The 24145-nt window shown below is 46.5% G+C and overlaps 2 protein-coding genes and 1 long non-coding RNA gene across 3 annotated transcripts in view; 2 read left to right on the top strand and 1 right to left on the bottom strand.

Moving 5' to 3' along the window:
• The first annotated feature begins 1552 nt into the window (after positions 1–1552).
• LOC144280975 (myeloid cell surface antigen CD33-like) lies at positions 1553–11245 on the top strand. The gene is made up of 6 exons (XM_077843602.1): positions 1553–2095; positions 2273–2551; positions 2779–2826; positions 4144–4240; positions 4486–4567; positions 10505–11245. Exons 1-6 carry the CDS (start codon positions 1621–1623, stop codon positions 10658–10660), a joined length of 1137 nt encoding a protein of 378 aa, XP_077699728.1. The 5' UTR covers positions 1553–1620; the 3' UTR covers positions 10661–11245.
• Positions 11246–16121: 4876 nt separating this feature from the next.
• LOC144281030 (uncharacterized) overlaps positions 16122–24145 on the bottom strand; it is a 19221-nt gene continuing 11197 nt past the window's right edge. Inside the window, exons 2-5 of the long non-coding RNA XR_013349485.1 lie at positions 20631–20769; positions 19738–19872; positions 18438–18626; positions 16122–18032 (exon numbers count right to left, since the gene is read on the bottom strand). This is a non-coding gene — a long non-coding RNA (uncharacterized LOC144281030). The remainder of the gene's footprint in view (positions 18033–18437; positions 18627–19737; positions 19873–20630; positions 20770–24145) is intronic.
• Positions 19624–24145, top strand: part of LOC144280969 (sialic acid-binding Ig-like lectin 13) — an 8843-nt gene continuing 4321 nt past the window's right edge. The window contains exons 1-4 of the mRNA XM_077843588.1: positions 19624–19778; positions 19844–20227; positions 20417–20695; positions 20886–20933. Of these exons, the coding sequence (XP_077699714.1) occupies positions 19727–19778; positions 19844–20227; positions 20417–20695; positions 20886–20933 (763 nt within the window). The 5' untranslated portion in view covers positions 19624–19726. The remainder of the gene's footprint in view (positions 19779–19843; positions 20228–20416; positions 20696–20885; positions 20934–24145) is intronic.

The raw sequence follows: 24145 nt of genomic DNA, 5'->3' as shown, positions 1-24145 counted from the left end.
GCATGCTTCAGTCTCTTGACTCTGCTTATGGTTACATAATTTGATACATCCATCAACCTTGACAGAATTGTAGGAGATAACAAGTGAATCTCACTAAGTCTAAGTTAGAATAAATTAAGAAATAAAGAACACATCTAGAAACTACTACAATTCTGCAAGAATTGGTTTAAAAATTTTTTTAAGATTTTATTTGTGTATTCATGAGAGGCAGAGACATAGGCAGAGGGAGTAGCAGGCTCCCTGCGGGGAGCTGATGCAGGACTCAGTTCCAGGACCTGGGGATCACGACCTGAGCTGAAGTCAGGCACTCAACCATTGAGCCACCCTCTATGGTGCCCTTCTATGTTAATACTTTTCAAGGAACATTTACTTAAATATTACTGTGTTTGGAAGATTTTACGAATGTATGATGGCAAAGGCTATTATATATTTATATTGTAAAAAGAGGCATCAACGATTTCCCAGCTGTGTACTCCACAGAGTGAGATGGGCAAGCATGTCAGCAGAACCTACAGTTTTAATTGCAGCTGTATAACCACTACACTCATATTTTCTGCAAAAATATGTGTTTTGAGCCACATTTGACCTTGAGAAGCTTATTTTTTACATGACAGGAACTGCTAATTGTCTGATGAGGAACTAAAGAAATTGCTTCAGCCCACACTCCATTGTACAGACAGAGATTCCAATGGCTCATAAACATGTTTTCTCCCTTTTGTTTTACATGGAACTATGTAGTTTTTTCAGTTCTCCTTTTGTTTTGTTTTTTTTTTTTTTTTCAGTTCTCCTTTTGGAGATGCCAGTGACACTTTAGAAATCAGCATAATAGAAGTAAAAAAATGGTCCTATCCTTGTATATAAGAAAATATCCAGGAGACCAGGAGACACATTGCAAAGTCACAGGTGTCTGCAGCTGTGAACCTGATAGGGACAAAATGAAAGTATAGTGTATCTATGAAGGAAGTGGTACCCTTGGTTGGGACCACGTCATGGAATGAACTGGGTCAGGCCCAACTGTCTTATCTCCAGGTGCCCCAACACAGATATTAACTAGGTATTTGGAGAATGGATGAATGAATGAATGAATGAATGAACGAGTGGCTCCTGCTTTCTCTTCATCCAGGACCCCATCTTTCCTTCTGCTCCAGACACTCACATAGACCTAAGAATCCTCCACCTTGCAGGACTGATCACCTGAGGATCTAGATGAGCCTGTGACTCCAGGTTTAGCCAGGAATTGACTAGCTCCCTGTTAGAGACAATACTGCTCAATCACCTCAGGTGGGAGGACCTGAGGAGACTCACTGTGTCCCATGCCTCATGTGTCCTCAGAGAACCTGGACCAGACTCTGGTGCCACAAACAAGTGCCAGGATGGGGGCAGTGAGGGTCCACGGAGAATCTCTTCTCCCTTGGGGGGGGGTGGTCTCCTTTGTTCTTGTCCAGGAGTGTGGCTGATTCTGTGCAGGGAGGGGGTGAGCTCTGGGGCTGCAGTTCCATTTCTGTGAACTACGAGGCCTCATGCTCCTCCCCAGCTTCTCATGGGTCCTTCCCAGCACCAATCCTACTGGCTTTCACTTCTCCTTCACCCACAGGAAGCCTACATACCCTCTTGTCTAGGATGCTGCTCCTGCTGCTGCCCATACTGTGGGCAGTTGAATGGGCCCAGGGGAAGGTGAAGTTGGGAGCCTCTGCCGACGCTGGAGTCCCAAGATCCTTGGCTCAAGATCCGATATACTGGCTACAAATACAGGAGTCCCTGACGGTGCAGGAGGGCCTGTGCATCTCTGTGCCTTGCTACTTCTCCTACCCCATGGAATACTGGATCAAGACTTACTCTGCTTTGGGCTACTGGTTCCGGAATGGGACCAATGTACATTGGGGTGCTCCAGTGGCCACAAACAACCCAGATCGAAAAGTACAAGAGGAGACCCAGGGCCAATTCTTCCTACTTGGGGACCCTCAGGCCAACAACTGCTCCCTGGAGATCAGAGATGCACAAAGAAGGGACTCAGGGACATACTTCTTTAGGGTGGAGAGAGGGCCTTATTTGAAATATAGTTACCTACAGAACCAGCTCTCCGTGCATGTGACAGGTAAGGAGAAGACTCTAAATGACACCATAGGGGTAGGACAGGGCTCCAGGACTCCCTGGGTGGGTTGGGAGATGCATCTGGGACTCACAGGCAGGGGCTGCACCAAGCTGGGGCTTCTCTCAGGGGCAGACCTCAGATCACTCCTACTGATCCCCATGTCTCCCCATCTCCTCACAGCCCTGACCCATACACCTGACATCCTCATACCAGGGACCCTGGAATCTGGCCACCCCAGGAACCTGACCTGCTCTGTGCCCTGGGCTTGTGAGCAGGGCATACCCCCCATCTTCTCCTGGATGTCAGCTGCCCTTACCTCCCTGGGCCCCAGGACCCACCTCTCCTCGGTGCTCACCCTCACCCCCAGGCCCCAAGACCACGGCACCAACCTCACCTGTCAGGTGCAGTTCCCTGCAGTTGGTGTAATGGTGGAAAGGACCATCCAACTCAATGTCACCTGTGAGTACAGAGCTAGGACCACCTGGGTGCCTAAGGGATGAGGGGAGGGAAAGCCAGCCTTAAGATGCCTGGCGCTTTAGTCCTAGAGGTCTGGTGGAGTGTGGGACCTAGAAAGACACAAACCCTGTCCCTTCTGTGTTTCTGTGGTTTCTGGGGTGGGGGGATGCCCATATGTATCTGATATTACCCCACCAGACTGAAGAAGGAAATCCCCTCTTTGATCCTAGGTACCACACAGAACCCAACAAATGGTGTCTGCCTGGAACACAGCACAGGTAGGAAGGAGCCTCATGTCCATGGGGTATTGACTGGCCAGGGTCTCTGTCAACTTAAGTCAGAGTGGGACTTTAGACTCCATGGATGAGGGTGTGTTGGTGTGCTGTGGTTAGACATGAGAAGCCCTCTCAGCCCTCTTCTCCCATAACCTCGCACTTTGGTCTTGCCCAAGTGACCTGCAGTTTTCTCTCCACTATCTTGAATATGCTTTTCATCAACCTCTGGTCCCTGAAGGCCTTGGAGCATTTTCAGTAGACTGTACTCTTGGAGGGGAGTTTTGGGTTCATAGCAAAACTAAGCTGAAGGTAGAGATTTTTCCCCAAATGCCCTGCTTTAAGTGCATTACATCTCTACTATAAACATCCCCCACCAGAGGGTAGCTTTGTTACAATAAAATCTACATGGACGTCCTTTATCACCATCAGTCCATCCTTGACATTAGGGTTCATTCTTGGTATTATACATTCCATGAACTGGACAATGTATAATCACATGTAACCATCTAGTGTTACTGTGTGGAGTAATTTTGCTGCCCCAAAATGTCTCTGATCATTTTTTGACTGTCAATCCTCGGGCCTCACCTTGCCCTCTCTCTGAGCTTAGCCTTACCCCCATTGTTCTATCTCATTGATAATGATATCTGGCCCTCACCTGGATAGTGAGCCCCATTAGGACTCTTTCAGTGCATGCCAAATGGTTGACAGGTGATGCCCATGGACACATCCTTCACCTCGGGTGTGGGATGCATGGCCAGGCAGGGCCAGGAGAGCTGAGGGTCTGAGAACTCCCCTGCTTCTACCTGCCTCTGGAAGTGCAAAAGACCACATTTGACTCTGAGTGATAGGGCCAGTGGAGGCCAGGAGATTCAGACACCCTCCCTGGAAGGAAGGAGTGACTTCCACATCCCACAGAGCTCTGTACATCTCTCTCTCTCTCTCTTTCTCTCTCTCTCTCTCTCTCTCTCTCTCTCTCTTTCTCTCTCTCATTCTGGAATGCCAAGAGGGCTGAGAGCCTCATGGTCCCACTGCAGCCAGGTCTGGGATCTGCTGCAGAGAGACTCTGTATGAGGAAGAACCAGGATCCTAGAAGAGATGGTGTTTGCTAGACAGGAGTTCAGGGGCCAGATGGTATGGATAGAAGGTTTCACATAGACCATGTCCTTCTGGTGGAGGCTGAGGTCCCACAATGGGTAGAAGACCCTCAGGGCTGAACCCTGGACAAGAGTGAAAGGGTATCCCTCTCTGTGGAGCTGCAGAGGAGGCAATTTATGTCTGCACATCAAGATTGGAGTTCAGTCCAATTGTCTCTGTCTACAGGGAAACCAGGGACCAGGTCAGAAGTGACTGTAGGCGCCATTGGGGGAGCTGGTGTCACCATGCTGCTCACTCTCTGCCTCTGCCTTATCTTCTTTCGGTGAGCTGGGTAGGTGTGGGAGAGACGGGAAGAAGTGGGACCTGCAGGAGTTGTGATGTCTTGGAGCAAGGGTGAAGGGTGCCAAGTACAGGTGTGTTCTCAGCCCTGGTCCCAGTGGTCCAGGAGCAAGGGGATCTTGTTACAAAGTCTTGATATGAAGGCTCCTGGGCTCACCCCAGCCTCAACTTGCCTCAAAAGAATGACCCTATGTCAGAGACCCTTGTGTCTCCCGTGTCTCCCGTCAGAGTGAAGACCTGCAGGAAGACAGCATCCCGGACAGCAGTGGGCATGGACAATATCCACCCAGTTGTGGAGCCAGCTCCCTTGGTGAGTGATGTGGGCATCCTGGCATGCATCTCCCAGGGTGGCCCACAGCCATGCTCCATTCACTATGTCCAGAAATGAGCTCATCATCTTCCTGCTTGTTTGAAAATGGAGGTTTTATTATTCAGGTATCTGAGACCAGCAGATCAGGACGTGACTGCAACCGCAAAGGCACTCTGTGGCTCACAGTTCCTGGGAGGAGAGGCACATCACCCCACACAGGACCACATGGGGCAGTGCTAGGGTGGGTCAGGAGGCAGAGGAAGCAAAGGGAGACATGGTTAGGGTGCTCACTTCGGCAGCACACATACTAAAATTGGGAGACATGAGTAGGGCCCTTTATTGTGGTTTCCACAGGAAAGGCACACTGAGACAGGGTAGATAGATTTAGGATTGGCTGTTTTGAATAATTTCAGCAGGCTCTAGGGTGTTGGGGCTGTCCCTGGCTGTTTGGTACTTGGCTCTGAGGTGCTTAGGCAGAGGAATAGTGGCCCAGGAAGTAAGTTGGGGTGTGAGCTTTAGATGAGTTGGTTTGCATGTGAAAGGCATTCTTGCAGGAAAATCCTTCATCATCTCTAGAGATTGGCTAGTCCTAGCAGGGTTAGCAAGGCCTCAGATGCCAAAGCATCAGAAACATGTGGTTAACACACTCCTAAACACATTCTTCCTGCTGGTTGTCCACCTCCCTGATGGCACTTGTCCTGGAGACCCCGCCACAGACCAATCCCAGTCCTCAACTAGCCTTGCACTTCTTGCATCAATATGCTACTGAGCATGTCTGAGCTTCTGCTCAGTACAGCATAATGCAACCACTCCCTTTGAGCTGAGCTCCCCTCTTAGTCTTTATCCTGCTGGAGCTCTCCCGCCTCTCCTCCCTGGCATACTAGCATCACCTCCATGAAGATCCTTGTCCCATATGCCAAAGTCTGAAAAGCAATGCTTCTCCCCACAGCCGAAAGCTACCCGGGGGGCCAAAACAACTTGGTCTGACATTTGGGGCAGGAAACCCAAAGTTACTGTTTCACTCCCCCAACACCAGCTTGCTCACTCACCTCCAGCAGAGTGAAGTTTTTTGCATCTCAGAATCATTGTTGGGCTGTGCCTTCCTCATGGGTCTGTGTCAACCTGCATTACTCTTGTTCATCTCCAAGCTCTGACCTCATTTATTTATTTAAAACTCCGACTAAAGGGGCACCTGGGTGGTTCAGTCAGTTAAGCACTCCACTCTTGATTTTGGCTTGGGCCTTAATCTCAGGGTTGTGAGTTCAAGCCCCACGTCGAGTTCCACATGGGGTGTGGAGCCTACTTAAAAGCGTAATAATAAATAAGACTCTTATAAGGTGGACACCACTGAGATTTCTGAGCACATGATCTGTGATCACCATGCATTCATTAATTCCTTTTGCAAATATTTCCCACTTGTCGATTGTTCTGGATGCTTGGGTAATATCTGTTTTCTTACAAATACATATGTTACAAATATAAAATGTCCCTGCTGTCAAGGACTTAGATTTATTGCGGGGAGGTGGGGGCAGAGGCAGAAGGAGGGATGAAAACAGTGACAGATAAGTAGCAAAAATATGCAAGAAATTGACAGGAAATGGTGCTGCTTTGGAGAGGAATTAGATCAAAGAATGGGGGAGGACAGTCCTGGGGCTGGAGTCTGAGAAAACACCTGCCAGAAGTGAAGGAGTTCAGTGTGATCCCAGAGAGAATCACTAAGGCTCTATCTAAGCAAAGTTTGGGGATTCTGAGGATGGGCATGATTGATGTGTGGGAGAAGCAGCAAGTTGGACAGTGTGCCTAAAGCAGATCTGTGTGGGCGTGGGCAGTGAGTAATAGTGGGTGGGAAATGGAGATGGAGAGGCATGGGGGCTGCAGTTCACCATAATTACCTATGTATTTTTAGAAGAGTGACAATGTAAAGGAAAACCACATAGAACTACAATTTCTGACCCTTTTGGTCACTAAATATGTGTGTAGTTTTCCCTACGCCAAATAATTCTCTCTGACACCAGGTGGATGTTCCCCAATTCAACTCAGTTCTGGCATGATCTACCTGGAGCTGGCATCGGATCCCACAGGTGAGGGAGGGCTCAGCCCCACGAGGCTGCCCCACCCTACTTCAGATGCCAGTCATAAGTTTAGGTTGTCACTTGTGCTTCTGACCAACTGGCTATAGATTAGAGGTTCCCACAACCCCCATCCTCAGTTTAATTAATTTGTCGCAGTGGCCCACAGAACTCAGGAAAGCAGTTTGCTTACTGCATACCACTCTATTATAAAAGGATATAATGAGAGATACAGATCAACATCCAGATGGAAGAGATGCATCCCTTTTCCCATGTGCCACCCTCCAAGCACCTCCATGTGTTCACCAACCCAGAAGCTCCCTAACTGCACCCCCCACCATGCTGTTGGGACTTGTATGCATGCCTCCCCATATAGACACAATAAATCATTACCTCCATTTTCAGCTCCTCTCCCCTTCCTGGAGGATGAGGACATGGAGTTGAAATTTCCAAGCTTCTAACCACGGCCTGTTCTTTCTGTGACCAGCCCCCATCCAGGAGCCAACCAAGGTTTACATCATTAGAACAAAAGATACTGCTGTCTTCCAGGAAATTCTAAGGGATTTAGGAGCTCTGTGTCAGGAACCAGGGTCAAAAACCAAACATTAGAACAGAAGATGCTTCTAGCACTCTTGTCACTTAGGAAATTATAAGGATTTTAGGATATCTGTGCAGCAATGTGTGTGTGTGTGTGTGTATATATATATATATATATATATATATACACATTCTATTATTTCACAGATGTGAATTGATGCTCTATTTTTTTAAGTAGGCTCCACGCCTAATGTGGGGCCTGAACTAATGACCCTGAGAGCAAGAGTTGTGTGATCTATTGACTGAGCCAGCCAGGTACCCCAAACTGATGCTCATTTTAATGGGATCACTCTGGCTGCTGTGCTGAGAATGCCAATAGGAGGCTAGGGCAAAAAAGAGGAGACCGGATAAGGAAGACACTCAAATAATCCAGGCAAGAGATGATGCAGACAGTATTAGTTTGCTAGGGCTCCCATAATAAGATACCATAGAATGCATGGCTTAGACTACAGAAACCTATTTTCAGAAACAATTGTGAAGGCTGGAAGTCCAAAGGTAAGATGCCAGCAAGGTTAGCTTCTTTTGAAAACTCTCTCCTTGGCTTGCAGATGGCTGCCTTCTCTCTGTGACCTCCTTTGGCTTCTTCCTTGTGTACAAACATCTCCAGTGTCTGTTCTTCTTACAAGGACATAAGTCATTTTGGGCCCTACCTTAATGTCCTTGTTTAAACTTAATTATATGTTTATTTTTTTAAGATTTATTTATTTATTCATGAGATACACAGGGAGAGAGGCAGAGACGTAGAGAGAGGGAGAAGCAGGCTCTTCACAGGAGCTGGATGTGGGACTTGATCCCGGATCCCAGAATCACAATCTGAGCTGAAGGCAATCACCCAACTGCTGAGCCACCCAGGCATCCCTAATTATCTCTTTATTTTTTGAAAAAGAATTTATTTACTTATTCATGAGAGACACAGGGAGAGAGGCAGAGACATAGGCAGAGGGAGGAGGCTCCCTGCAGGAAGCCTGATGTGGAACTTGATCCCAGGACCCCAGGATCACCATCTGAGCCAAAGGCACATGCTCAACCACTGAGCCACCCAGATACCCATTAATTACCTCTTTAAAGGCCCCATATCCAAATATGGTCACAATAGGTGTTAGAACTTGAACAAATAAATTCAACACATGGGCACAATTCAGTCCATAAGACAGACTAAGTCCAGGGTAACAGTGGTAAATCAGGATTTGCTAATGGAGTGATAGAGTACATGTGGGAGATGAGCAAAGACAGTTCACTGCCCCTACCTAGTGGGTAGATAGATTGTAATAGATGCCAAAGATGAATCTGTAGATGCCAGAGATATCCACAGATGTCCATAAATGTTCATAGATACCAAAGACAACTCCATCATGGTTGCCCTGAGCAATAGAAATAACTGAATCAGCAATTCCTGAAATTGCCAACTCTGTAGGAGTATGTTTGCAAGAGAGGGGGAGTCAAACTTTATTTTGGTCACTATCAGCTTAAGGTGCCTCTGACAAGTCCGAGTGAAGAAGACAAGTAGATGACAAGAGTCTGGAACTCAGGACAGGTGTCCAGGTAGGAGGCAAAGATTTTGGGGTGCATCCACATCGAGGTCCTACGGTAGATGAAGCCATAAAAAAGAGGAGGGTACTGCAGACAGAGCCCTGTGAGTGCCAGGGATACAAGGTAGAGACAACAAGAAAAAACACTGAGAAAAAAGAAATGACCAAGAGAGGGTGGGTCCTGGTAGCCAAAGGGAGATGAAGCTTCGGGGAGAAGAGAATGCATGTTTGTCTCAAATGCTAGTAAGATCCAGTAAGATAAATTCTTAGAAATGAATCTCAAATTTAGCAAATGGTGTCACAGCTGATCTTGACAAAAGCAGATCTGCTTGCCTGGTAAAGGAAGTTATCTTAATTGGAGTAAGTTCAAGAGAAAATAGGAGGATGGGAAGTGGAAACACTCTTGAAAAATGTTGCCATAAATCTAGAGAAATTAGTCTGCAGCAGGAAGTAGCCATACTTCTGAATTCCTTGGAACTTCCTATGTGATAGGAGCATCTTTTATACCAGCAAGATGACTCTGGGTGGGCTTCTGGATGGGTTGGTCACCAGAAAGACCACTCCATGATTAGAAGCTTGGCATTTTCATCACTGCTCCCTGCCCCTCATTCTCCAGAGAGGGGAGAGAGGCTGGAAATGAAATTAGTAATTGATCATGCATACATGATGAAGTCTCCATTAAACTCCCAAAGTATGGAGTTCGAGGAACTTCCAAGTTGGTGAACACCTAGTGATCCCTGAAGTGCTCTTTGGAGAGAGTGTGGAAGCTCCTGCCACCTCCCCCCATCTCCCCTTATGCATCTCTTCCATTTGAATGTTCATCTGTGCTGTGTCTTTTATCACATCGGTTTATAAAAGCTAGTAAACAGTAAGTAAACTGCTTTCCTGAGTTCTGTGAGCCACTCTAGCAAATTAATGGAACTTGAGGTGGGGCTCGTGGCAACCACTAATTTATAGCCAGTTGGTCAGAAGCGCAGGTGACAACCTGGACTTCCAACTGGCAGGGGAAGTGGGAGTGGGGCAGCTGTGCAAGTCTGAGCCCTTAATCTGTGGGATCTGGCATTATCTCTGGGTAAAGAGTGTCAGAATGGAGTTGAACTAGGGCCACCCAGCTGGTGTTGGAGAATTGCTTGGTAACAGAGGTGTTGTAAATATGGTAGCAGTGTGAGAATAAAGACACACCCAGAAGAAAAGTGAGCTTTTCATAAACATCTTCCTATGTGTTCTGTGCCAGAGAGACTGGAGTTGGGTTCGTGATCAGCAAATGTGTGGCTTTGGGGAGTACCTAACCTCTCTGAGAATAAGTTTCTCTCTCTGTAAAATTATAGTATTTTCCAGGCAGCCTGCGTGGCTCAGCGGTTTAGCGCCGCCTTCCGCCTAGGGCCTGATCCTGGAGATCTGGGATTGAGTCCCACGTCAGGCTCCCTGCCTGGAGCCTGCTTCTCCCTCTGCCTGTGTCTCTGCCTCTCTCTCTCTCTCTCTCCTCTCTGTCTCTCATGAATAAATAAAATCTTTAAAATAATAATAATAGTATTTTCCACATAAGTTTGAGTGAGTGTTCCGTAAAATTTGAAAGCAATTAATAGTGCTATATTTATAGATACGGAATGTTTGATAAAGAATGGAAGAATGAACAACGTCCTGTCAGAATGAAATTCACTTCGCAGACCCTCAATGCCTTCTCCTCACCCTACCCCACACCCCACCACCCTGCTCTAACTCCTTCTTCGCTCTCCACATAGGATTACCAGGAGTCAGACCTCCCTGATGACCCCACAAGCTCTGCAGAGGTACCCTCCACCTCGGAGATGGAGCAGGAGCTGTATTATGCCTCCATCAGCTTTCACAGGAGGACGGAGAGCACCTGTGCAGAATACTCAGAGATCAGGACCCAATGAGGAACCACAAGGAGCATCAGTCTCAGAGGAAGCGTCCATATCCTCCAGGAAGGGGGATCCAAACCCGATTTTTAGAAGAGTTAACATCCCCATAGGCAACGGGCTTACAAACTCCTGAATATGAGTTTCCTGCTATATGAAACTAAGGCTTTGTAATCAGAGAGGCCTGGGATGGAATCCATGCTCTCTAATTTATCAGCAGGGTGACTTCATACAAGCCACCTTACCCCTCCGTGTCTCGGTTTCCTGCTTTGCGAAATGGTTGTAAGAAGTCCCATCTCACAGGGTTGCCATGAGGATTAAAAAGAAGTGCATATGGAAAACACTCAACAGAGAGAGGTCTTGCTGCATTGTGATAGTTTGGTGCATACTGGTTCCTTGCCCCTTGAACAGAAAGGTGTTGGTGACATTTCACCTAGGGGCTGGGTATGTTTTGCCCAGGACATCAGAAACGTGTCAGTCTCACTTTCAAAACCCTCCCATGTGGTAGTCATTTTGCAATGTATCAAATCATTACATTGTGTAACTTAAACTTACACAATGCTACATGTCAATTATACCCCAATAAAGTTGGAAAAAACTATAGATGCAGATGTATTACTTAATGATAAATATTAGTGAATATTTATCAGAAAAAGGAAATCCTTCCATGGGTCCCTTCCTTGACTTGGTCTCCAGCATCATCCCTCTCCTCTCCTGAATCTTCCCTTTCATTCCTGCCTGCCTCCTACTAGTTTTATTAGAGGCAAAATCACATATTAACATTTAGAGAATTTCCTAAAATTCAGGGTTAGCCACACTTAAAAAACCTCTCCATCTCCTCAGCCCCAGAGACTAATTTACAAGCTTCTAATCTGACATTCCAGGTCAAGGGTCAGGATTTTTTTTTTTTTTTTGTAGAGGGTTAGATAGCAAATATTTTAGGCTTTGCAAGCTGTAAACATTCTGTAGCAACTATTCAACTCTGTGTTTGCAGTGCAAATGCAGTCACAGACAAATGAGTTAATGTGGCTGTGTTCCAACAAAATTTAATTTACAAAAGCAGGTAGTCCACTGGCTATAGTTCTCTGACCTCTATTCCAGGTTGTTTTCAATCTCACCCAGTCTACATCCTCATCCCCATATCCTAAACCATCAATCCCTCATGTCATTCTCTAAATGACAATCTTCAGGCATTCACATCCCTCCTCCAGGAAGACCCATCATTGGGTCATCATCCATCTGGCACCTGTGTATCCTTCAAAATAAACTGAAAAATAGATGTCAGGGTTGAGATGGTTGGTGAAGGCAACCAAGAATTTGTAATCTTCCTCCTAAAAAACCTAATAGTTTACTTAAAATAAAAATCAGTAAATTAAAAACAGCCTCAAATCCACCAGTAGCATGAAAACCATGACAGGGACAAAGCATAGTGCCATAAGACCATTAAGTGACTCCTAAAAACAAATAGGAGATTCTGGTGCGGTGTAAAAAAATGGCTGGGACCTAACTCTCCCTGCCTTACATCCAAAAGGGACAGCCGTCAGCCTTCTGCTTATAATAATGTCAGGCTTGGTGACATGAGCCAACCATCTGTTGAAAACATTGAAAGTTAGTGAAACTTCCAATCGAGACAAGTTGTCATCAACCCATTGTTCCCTGCTGTCCCCTAGAAACCCTGTAAGTGGTTCAAGAAATAAAGGAGAATTATGGAATGTGGTAAGAAGATGAGTTGGTTTAGGACCCCCAGACTAGGGGACCAATACAGAGACAGAGCATCTCAGTCCCCTCATCCAACAGAAGAGAGACACTCAGACCCATTGTTTCCCAAATCCTGATTGAGAAACAAAAAGCAGCCAGGTAGACTCATTTCTCTCCTGGATGGAAGAGGAGTCCTTCTGACAATCAGGCAGGCACATCACTACCAGGAAGGGAAATCAACTGGAGCCAGAAATATGTGTCCAGGAAACACTTACCTTCTCCACCAGGCTTGAGATACCTTCTGCTGCCCACAGACACTGGAGCAGGTAGGCAGAAAGGAAGAAAGGGGGGATCCAGGCATATTGTCTAATACGATTGACCCTAAGTTCTCTCCTTTGTCAAATGTGAAGACTAGCCTCCTCACTTTCAGGGGTGTGTGTGTGTGTGTGTGTGTGTGTGTGTGATGAAGTAATCTATTTTTTTAAGATTTATTTATTTATTCATTCAGAGAGAGAGAGAGAGAGAGGCAGAGACACAGGCAGAGGGAGAAGCAGGCTCCATGCAGGAAGCCCAACGTGGGACTCGATCCCGGGTCTCCAGGATCACACCCTGGGCTGCAGGCGGTGTAAACAGCTGCGCCACCGGGGCTGCCCTGAAGCAATCTATTTAAAGAAGCAGTACAAGAGGCCAGTAAGCAGAGGGCCTTAGCAAGAAGCTCAGTCAGATGAGGCAGATAGAAGTCATCCACAGGAGGAACAATGCTGAGAGTGAACAGGAGAAGTGGCAGATGGAGCAGAGAGAGGAGGCCAGTACTACCCACTCCTGTCTACTTCCCTGGCTCCATCCATCCTCACCCCTTTGCCCTCCTGGCCCCAAACCAAGACATAAGCATCTGGGTTATGTCCTTCTGCTGAGCTGGGAGGTACCTGAGCTCAAAGCATGACCCTGTTTCAGCACCACAGACAGCACCAGGTCCCCTGCCTGGAACTCTCCAGGGGTCTGAGAGACTCCCCTGGGTCTCCTGGTGGATGGAGAGCCCCCCGCCCCCCGGGTGCCTCCTGGTGTGTGAAGTGCACAGGACCCTACGGAAGGATCTGGTGACATCCTAAGTCAATGATGCTGGCCAGGGGTGTCTGGGACCTTGCAGGGTGTGCTTCCCTCCTAAGACTAGGGCTCTTTGCCCCCAGAAGGTGTTAACCAGGAATTGGGTGCTGTCCCGAGATGAGGTTTAGGCAAGGGTGTCCCCAGTAATTAGATGAAATAACAAAGCCAGTCTTGGGGCATTGTTGGCAAGAAAGTAGTAGTCACTCAAAGAGGCGGACCTTTGTATGACCTAAGAGAGAAATAAGGTTTCCATTTAATTTTGTAACTGTCTTCCTACCAAGCCTGGGTAACTTCCAGATGCTTTTTTTCTTTCTCTGTTTGAACTGATTTTCACTCTTTCAGTCTGGGATGAGTTTTTCCTCTTCCCATGTTTTCTCACATTTCTGTCTGGAGCCTTCTAGTCCCTCGATAGATGGTCTCAACCATTCCAAGTTTCCAACCTATGCTGGGAATTCTTGCAGTGAATAGCCAAGGCTGTCTTGAGCCCCAGAGTTGGGAAGTGCACAAAGTCTGGGTGCTGTTGATAGGGCTATAAGCAGGAAATTCATGCCTGTCCAACATTCCTCCATTTCTGTTTCTCCTTTTCAGACCCTCAATCTGCTCAAGAGTGCTACATGGGGGTTAGCCATGGAAGCCAGACCCCTCCCTTATGGTCCCTCCAGGGTCTACCACACCAGGTGATCAGAATCCTCCCCAGGCCAGCCCTTATCTGAGTCCTCCAAACATCAGAACAGGGTTCACCATTGGTCATCCCCAGAGCCAGCATTCTACAGGACACTGACCTCACTCCACTTTTCACTGGCAGGGTTAGAGACCTCTAGAAAAGGAAGAATAAGAAAAACTATAGCTGCTTTATGTCTTAGGATAGAGGAAAGTCCTGGACATGGGAGCCCCAATGGAGGGGCCAGGCATGGAAGCACTGTGTTCATTGTCTCCCAAACATCTCTTCCCACACCTAACCCTCCTCCACACAATAGGGAAGCACTTGGCTGATTTTGCCTTGCCCCTACACAAAAGAACAAACTTTTGTTCACCTGTCACTTCTGGTCTCCCAAATTATTTCCTACAGTTGTGAGTAGATGCAAGGAAAGGAAAGTCATCTATATGTTCTTTTCTTTTCTTTCTTTTTAAAAAAAGATTTTATTATTTATTTATTTATTTAAGAGAGAGAGAGAGACAGAGGGGGAGAGAGAGAGAGAGAGAACAAAGAGGAATATGCGGCAGAGAGAGAGGGAGAAGCAGACTCTCTGATGAGCAGGGAGCCTGACACAGGGTTCAATTCTAGGACCTGAGATCATGACCTGAGCTGAAGGCAGATGCTTCACTGACTGAGCCACCCAGGTATCACACAATTTTCTTTACCAAAATTAAAGCAATACTTTATGCAAGATTCTGCTACTTGTGTGTTTACCTTTATGTAAATACTGCCATTGACACATATTTAGCCCCTACTATGAAATTTATCATTACTGTGAGCAAAGCGAGTCTACACTGTTGTGAAAAATGCACATTATTGCCTCCAAGGACTTACTTTCTATCTTGGGAACATGAATATACAATCAAGGAAATTCATCTCACCTGTTTTCGACCCACTCCCAATCTACTTTCCACAGAGACCCAGAGAGAATTCTAAAAACCCAAGTGTCATTTTCAGCTTCTAACCCTCCATTGGCTTCCAGTTGCCCAAGTGGGAATAACAAAATCCTTTAAGATGAGCTCAGGCTGTTACATGGTCCATCTTATTTGGCTCAGTGGGCAGGGACAGGTTTCTAATGCCTAGAATACACAAAAAGCTGAAAGCCAGCACAGACACATAGGTGCCAATGAATTTGTTTATTTATTCTATCAAAGGATGAGCTTTTCAAAGGCAACATCATGACATTCATATAGATATGAAATAAACATTTGTTACAGTTTTTTTTATTGTGGCAAAAAACCCACATACCATCAATTCTATCCTCTTAACAAATTTTTAAGTGTACACTAGTGTTAACTATAGTCACTATGTCCTACAGCAGATCTCTAGAACTTTTTCATCTTGCATGACTGAAACTTTATAACCATTGTACAGCAACTCTCCATTTTATTTAACTCATTATAAATGAGGGAACCAGGCAGAAATTAATGGTGCACAAATTTATATGGAATAAGGGAATATTGAAATGAATTTGTGAATGCATAGTAAAAGTGGCTTGGTGAGGGGGTTCAAGTTCCCCCCACCCCAAGTGGACAGAATGGATATGTATGTCTATGGACAAGATCTATTTGCATTGCTATTAGTTATCCGTTAAAATTATACCGTTTAAAATAGTTCAAAGGTAATAAAATGCTAGAATCAGATCACCCCAGAAGTGTATGCTCTAAAGAATGCTGAGTGAAGTAAGTCAGTCGGAGAAGGACAAACATTATATGTTCTCATTCATTTGGGGAATATAAATAATAGTGAAAGGGAAAATAAGGGAAGGGAGAAGAAATGTGTGGGAAATATCAGAAAGGGAGACAGAACATAAAGACTGCTAACTCTGGGAAACGAACTAGGGGTGGTAGAAGGGGAGGAGGGCGGGGGGTGGGAGTGAATGGGTGACGGGCACTGGGTGTTATTCTGTATGTTAGTAAATTGAACACCAATAAAAAAAAAAAAAAAATTCCCCTTTAAGAAGAAAAAAAAAAAAAAGAATACATATTTTCCTTCGGAGACTGACAGAAATCTTATTTTGCTTATTCTAAATATCCCTACAATTTTTTAAATTTAATTAATTAATATATTTATTTATTCATATGGGAGAGAGAGAGAGAGAGAGAGAGAGAGAGAGACAGGAGGACGGAGAAGCAGGCTCCATGCCAGGAGCCCGACGCGGAACTCGATCCCGGGACTCCAGGATCGCCCCCTGGGCCAAAGGCAGGCGCTTACCGCTGAACCACCCAGGGATCTCCTCCCTACAATTTTTTTATGAAGATTTTATTTTATTTTTTTTAATTTTTTATTTATTCATGATAGACAGAGAGAGAGAGAGAGAGGCAGAAACACAGGCAGAGGGAGAGAAGCAGGCTTCATGCCAGGAGCCCGACGCGGGACCCGATCCCGTGACTCCAGGATCGCGCCCCGGGCCAAAGGCAGGCGCTAAACCTCTGAGCCACCCAGGGATCCCCAAGATTTTATTTTTTAAGTAATCTCTACACCCAGTATGGGGCCCAAACCCCTAACCCCAAGGTCAAGAGTCACATCCTCCACTGACCGAGCCAGCCAGGTGCCCTACAATTCTTAAAATAAATACTCATTGATCACCTAATGTATGCCAAGGATGTTTATAGTCAGAGTGGATTCAGCAGTAAATGGGAAATACACGACCCCTTGTGAAGCTTAGTTTTAATGGCAGGAGAGACAAAGAATAATTAAGTAGACCCTATGTTATGTTGATTCATGATAAGGAATTTGAAGAAAAACAAAAGAGAAAGATATAAAGGGAATATGAAATGGATTATACTCTTCGTTATGTTGTCCATGGATGTTATCATTGAGAAACTGACAATTGAGTCTGCATAAATATACACACAGGCACTTCTGCAGACGCACATACACAACTCGATTATGCACACACAGAGGACACAGACACACAGGCAGAAGTACAGACACACATGCACTTCAAACATACACACAGACACACAGAGACACTGATACACCTCAAAATACACACACAGAAATCACTCACACACGTATACACAGACACAAACATACCTCAGACGTACACACAGACCACAAACACAGAACACACATATATACACAGATCAAAGAAATACACACACAGCATAGACACACAGAGAGACTGCAGACATAAAGGCACATGCAAACACAGAGACACACATGCCACAGATACACAACAGACACATTCATACATACTTACATCACAGCCACACAAGATGAGGCATTTTCCATTGGCTCCTCATGCTGGGAGGAGCTTTGCTCTGGGAAGACTGGGGCCCTACTTCTCAGGACAAATAAACCCAATAACCCAGCAGAAGGGAAAAGTCAAAGTGCCCTGTGACTCTGGCCTACTTTCTGTCATGTGAGCCGCCTTTTGTTCCCAGCCACTCACGTCACTGTCCACCTATCCCAGCTGCCCTGGCCAGCAGATCCCAAAATCTCTCATTCCAGATGCTGGCCTGTGTCTGGAACAGTAGTTTTGTCCATACTCAGACTGGCCATCAGGGAATGGACAGGAAAGGTGGAAGCATTTCTCAGCCTTTGGAAGACAGACAGGATGCCAAGATAGGTGAGAAGAGAAGTGGATTCACCTCAGAAGAGTATGGGAATGAAGGAGCAGGAAGCAAAAAAATGGTGGGCTCTGAAGTCACAGGCCAATGTGGGAGGCCCCAGTGTACTGCTAGGAGACTCTGTCCCTGGACCCTGCCCTGAGAGCCCCATGAGGGGCTCATAGGACATACTGGGAGCCCCCAAGGGTGCTCAGGAAGTTCTTCCCATGCTCCTGGGCCCATCCCAATCCAGTGAAACATCCTTTTGGATACTCCAGCTCCTTCTATCCAGACTTTGGACTGCCTGAGGAAGCTCCTGATATATCTTCCTGGGGCCCTGCGTGTGAATGAAGGGACCTGGTCATGGGGAGCCAGGGTCCCCTGTATGGGACAGCTATGAGCTTGACTGCCGAGCTCAGCAAGTGGCTCAGTTACCATCCCCTTTCCCAAAACAGAAAGATGAGAAGAGGAGGTGGGGGAGGAAGATAGGGAGACAAAGAAAAGTAAGAAGATGGAGGAGATCGAGGGGGAAGAGGAGGGGAGCAAGATGGGAGAAGGAAGATGGAAGGAGGAGGAGGGGAAGGAAGATAGCAAGAGGACCATGGTGGGGAGGAGGATTGCTGGGAGGAGGGCGGGTGGGGGGCGGAGGGAGAAGAAGACAAAGGAAGGGGAGGAGAAGGAGAAGGAGGGACTGGAGCAGGTGTTATGGAGAGGGAGGAGGTACACAACAAAGTACACTGACCTGGTGTCTTACATGACAGAAGTTCATTTTCTCACAGCTCTGGAAGCTAGACATTGGAGATTGAGGTGTGGGTAGAACCAGTTCCTTCTGAGAACCCTGTGTTTGGTTCATGAGTGGCCGGATCCCCGCTGTGCTCTTGGTCTCCTGTTTGTGTGTCTGAGTCCTAATCCCCTCTTCTTACAAAGGCACCTGTTGGATTAGAGTCCACTCCAATGGCCTCATTTTATCTTAATGATCTCTCTGAAGACCTGATATCCAAAGACAGTCACATTTGGAGGTACTGAGGGTTAGGAAATGAACATACAACTTTTGGGGGGGACACAATTCAGCCCATCACGCCCTGTGAGTATAGGCATCTAACTATGAAGAGTTCAATCCCCCTCCCCGAAGGCACCACAGCCTGAGCCTGGAGCCATCTGGTGCACATGATCCCTTCATTGGAAATCTCAGATGGAATCCCAAGGGCAGAGCTGACCACCAGGAGCTTCTTACTGAAGGCGGGATTCAGAGTGACCACGGAGGAACAGGCAGGGCCGGACATTTGACATGCAAGATGGCCACAGAAAACGCCTACCTCTGTCTTCATATTGGATTCTCCCACAGACAAAAGTTGAGTATTGTGATCCCTCCATGTGACACAGTATTGTGATTTCTCCAAGAAGCTGAGGCTCGTGGGGGAGGAGGGCCATGCACACCTGGGCATTATCCCTCTACGTCATGCTATGCTATCATCTTGTTGCAAATGCCCAGCTCTCAGGCGTGGCCTGGTGCAGGTGATACCAGCGATGCCTGGAGCAGAGGGCTGTGAGCCAGCCAGGAAGCCCCGAACCCCCTGGGAGTCCTGGCCCCGTCTACACTGGCCATTCATACCTGGGACTTACCATCTAGCTGCACACAGCAATGGTGTTTCCTACAGGCCCCTGGCTGTGTTTACCAGCTCACACTGTATGAACAAGAGATGGCATGGCCTGGAATTTCTCTGTTTCCTTGAGAAGATTCCCCTGCTCACCCCTCCTGAGTCCCACAGCTGGTCGGCCTCTCTGGAGCTTCTGAAAGCTGTAATTGGCCAGATAATACACACCTTCCTGGTGGGAACAGAGGTGCAGGAGGGACAGGCCATGGACAGAGACCGGGGGAGGAGAGATTGCTGGGACCCCATCTGGAAGGAGAAGTGGTTAATCTTCAAGGGCCATGTCATCAAGTTCCCCTTCTGTGGTCAGTCACCTTTCAGACATCAGCCCTTGGCTTCCTACTGGGGCTTCCTCTCTGTCCTGTGATACCAACACACCATGACTCTTACCCCAAAGATGTTGCCACTGCTGTTTCCCCTGCTGTGGACAGGTGAGTGGGCCAAGGGGAGGAGGCCAGGTGGGCAGGGGCTGCCACTGACCCTCAATTCCCTGCAGGGTCCCTGGCTCAGGATTCGAGTTTCTATCTGCAAGTGGAAGAGAGCGTGAAGGTACAGGAGGGCCTGTGTGTACGGGTGACCTGCAAATTCTTCTACCCCCAAAATGGATATACTGCCAATAACCCCGCTTACGGCTACTGGTTCCGGGAAGGGGCCTCTACGTCTCAGGATGCTCCAGTGGCCACAAACAACCCACTTCGTAAAGTACAGGAGGGGACCCAGGACCGATTCTGCCTCCTTGGAAACCCCCTGGAATATGACTGCTCCCTGGAGATCAAAGATGCACAGAGAAGGGACTCGGGGACATACTTCTTCAGGGTGGAGAGAGGGTCTTATGTGAGATATAATTACCGACAGAACCAGCTCTCCGTGCATGTGACGGGTAAGAAATGGGGCCAAGAAAAGGACACATGCCACATGCATGGGTCCTGAGGGCTCCTGTGGCAGGGCTAGGAGGGGATCCCTAATTTCCATCCTCTCTGGGGAGGAGATGGCTGGCCTGCGGGTAGAGGCTGCTTCTAGGGGCACACTCAGGTGCCATCTCCAGAATCTCTGTCTCTCTCTTCCTCAGCCTTGACAGAGACACCTGACATCCACATCCAGGGACCTCTAGAATCTGGCCACCCCAAGAACATTACCTGTAGCGTGCCATGGGTCTGTAAAAGGGGGACACCCCCCACATTCTCCTGGTTCGGGGTTGCCTTCACCTCCTGGGGCTCCAAGACTCCCCACTCCTCTGTGCTCACCCTCACGCCAAGGCCCCAGGACCACGGCACCAACCTTACCTGTCAAGTGACCTTCCCTGGAGCTGGTGTGAGCACAGAGAGGACCATCCAGCTCAACGTGTCCTGTGAGTCCGAGGCCAGGATGCCAGGGTAACTGAGAGCAGTGAGTGTTGGGGAGGGGGAGGCAGAGTCTGGAATCCTAAGGGAAAGGAAAGAAAACACCTGACTCCACCGCTTTCCTATTTCTAAACTTCCTGGGGGGAAAGTGCCCACAGCTACCTTCCTACCTCTGAAAACAATTGTCTCTCTGTCCAGATGCACTCCAAAACCTGACCATCAGTATATTTCAAAGAGAAGGCACAGGTAAGGTACAACCTCTCCTCTCAGACTGTGGTACAAGTGTTGTCTGTTTCCGCCCCTCAGAGCAGAACTGGGGTTTCAGAGCTCAGGTGGGAGGAAAGCTTAGGCCAGGTATAGGGGCAGCAGAGGTGGGAAGCACCCCACTGGCTCCTCAGCTTACAAATTGGCTTCTCCCCACACCTGACCCTGTTCTCAGTGGGTGAGAGCCTAATGGGTCTCCCTGCCTAATGGGTTTGGCCATCCCCCAGCTATGCTCTCCTCCCAAACCTTGCCCCATTCCCCTTAGGATCTGGACCCTGCCTACTCTTGCAGTTTCCTTCCACATTATAGTGTTATTGTTTAAAACAGTAAGTATAAAATGTGTCTTGGTCTGCTCTGGGCTGCCATAACAAAATACCACAGACTGAGGGGTTTATTGATTTCTCACATTTCTGGAAGCTGGCAGGTCCAAGATCAAGGTGTTAGCCCATTTGGTTTCTGGTGGGAGTTCACTGCCTGGCAAATGGCTGCTTTCTGGCAGTATTTTCTCTCACACAACTGAGAGAGAGTTCTCTGATGTCTCTTCATATAAAAGCACTAATTCCATCCTAAGGCCCCTACTCCCATGACCTCACCTAACCCTAATCACCTCCCAAAGGCCCATTCAAATACCTCCAAATACCACCATATTGGGGGTTAGGATTTGGACATATAAGCTTGAAGGGAACACAATCTAGTCCCTAGCAAAACTGAATAAAAATAAAATAGCGTCCAGTAGCTATGTACCTCCCCTCTTGGCTATCTTTCCAAATATAATTTACACATCTATGTTTTAAAACACACACATATGTACACACCATACTATATGCACTGATCTGCCTTGTTTTCATTTTAAAATTTTTTTTTTAATTTCTTTATTCATGAGAGACACAGAGAGAAAGAGAGAGGCAGAAACACAGGCAGAGGGAGAAGCAGACTCCTCGCAGGGAGCCTGATGCGGGACCTGATCCTGGAACCCGGATCACGACCTGAGCCGAAGGCAGGTGCCCAACCACTGAGCCACCCAGACATCCCATTTTTTTAAGTTTTTATTCAAATTCCAGTTAATATACAGTGCAATGTTGGTATCAAGTATATAATATAGTGATTTCACATTTCCATACATCACCTGGTGCTCATCACAAGTGCATTCCTTAATTCCCTCTACCTATTTCCCTCATTCCCCACTCCCTCCCCTCCAGTAAACCATCAGTTTGTTCTGTATAGTTAAGCATCTGTTTCTTGATTTGTCTCTCTCTCTCTCTCTCTTTTTTGCCTTTACTTGCTTGTTTTGTTTCTTAAATTCTACACGAGTGAAATCACATGGTATTTGTCTTTCTTCAATGGACCTATTTAACTTAGCTATATTTTTAAAATTTATTTATTTATTTATTTATTTATTTATTTTGAGAGAGAGAGAGAGAGAGAGAGAGCATGGACACTTAAGGGTAGAGGCAGAGTGCGAGGGAGAGAATCTTCAGGCAGACTCCCCAATGAGCCCAGAGGCTGATGTTGGACTGGGCTTGATCCCAGGACTCTGAGCCTAAATCAAGAGTTGATCACTTAACTGGCTGAGCCACCCAGATGCCCCTCTCTTAGCTATTATTTTTTAATAAACTTTTCATTGTGGAATAATTTTAGGTTTACATAGTACAGAGAGTTTCCATAAAGCCCTCACTTGGCTTTCCTTGTCGTTGAAAGCCTTAATCCCCATGATGCACTTGTTCCAACTAAGTAAGTGATGTTGATACATTATTGTCTCTATGAGTACATAGGAAAACTTCACTCCTACTGATGACTCCATGGTCTTCCAATTAGAAGTATATTATACCATAAACTACTTAACTAGTCCCCATTGGTGGAAAGCCATGATGTTTCCCGACTTCTGTTAAGACAAATAATACTGCAACAAATAACTTGTACAAACATACCCCATATATGTGCATGTGTCCACAAGATAATTTTCTAGAAAAGTCCCAAATCAAAGGGTATGTTTGTAATTTCAACAGATACTGCCAAGTCATGCTGCATGGAAGTTATTCTGTTTATAATATCAACCTGCTGAACATTTTCATCCCTGCCAATGTCTTAAGTAAATTCACTGACATTTTAACTTAAATTATCATTTTGTAAACAGGTTGTGTATCTTTCATTATGTTTAAGAATCATTTGTATTTCTTTGTGGACTTTTTCTTAATGATTTGGAAAAGCTCTTTTTATATTAAGGAAATCAGCTGTGTGTTAGTGGAAAGGATTTATTTCCAGCTTAATAATGGCCTTTTGACTCAGCACATGGTGTTTGTTAGACAAAAACATGTTTTTTTGAGGGGAGATGTTGGCATTCAGTGGCATACTGGAGTTGGCTCTTGATGGCTGGCAAGAGTCAACTCTGTACATGTTTTCCCAATTCTGGGTTCAGCGACATCTAGTTGGATGCTTGAAATTGGCCAAGAGGTAAGTGTTTACGTTAAGGAAATTGGCAAATATTGCAAATCAGAACTTTTTTCTTCCCTCCCACTTCCTAATGAGTTGGTTGTTAACATTTACCAGTAAACCACTGTTACACATATCAATATTTCCTTTCATATCTTGGTCTTTCTCCAATCTAATAATATTTTTTGAATGCTCAGTAGCCGCATAGGTCAACACTCTTAGGTCAACCCAAACATAAACATTCACTCAAGCCTTACAGGACCATCTGTTTTTTTTCCCTGAGCATGCAGGGCCATTTCGCACCCTAGGTACAGCTGCACTTTCTGTGCCTGCCTCAGCAATGTCCTTCCATGTCAGCTCCCCACCTGTCTCATGCTCCACTTTAGTCTCTCCTCCTCCAGGAAGCTCTCCCTGCCCTGACAGTCTCACTGAACTCCCATCCTCAAGGTTTCCCCAGCACAATGTACCCCCATCACAAAACACATCAGACTGCTCTTTGATGCCTGATTTGGGGTATCTCACTCACAAGACTGTGAGCTCTCATACACACCTAAATTAGACAGATCTTAGTGAACAAAGAAAGATTGAATGCACAAGGGCCTCTTGGAAAGGCTAAAGCACCTGCTCCCAACCCTGTCCCCTTGGGCTGATTCCATAATCATGGGGTCCAGTCATGTGGTGGAAGAGAAGAGACAGATTTACATGATGTAGGGAAAGGAGAGAGACCGAGAGACAGAGAGAGAATACCCCTAGTGAGAGCCAGG

The sequence above is a fragment of the Canis aureus genome, chromosome 1 (assembly GCF_053574225.1).
Source record: "Canis aureus isolate CA01 chromosome 1, VMU_Caureus_v.1.0, whole genome shotgun sequence".
NCBI lineage: Eukaryota > Metazoa > Chordata > Mammalia > Carnivora > Canidae > Canis > Canis aureus.
Note: the sequence above shows the minus strand (reverse complement) of the source record. Positions and strands in the feature narration are given on the sequence as shown.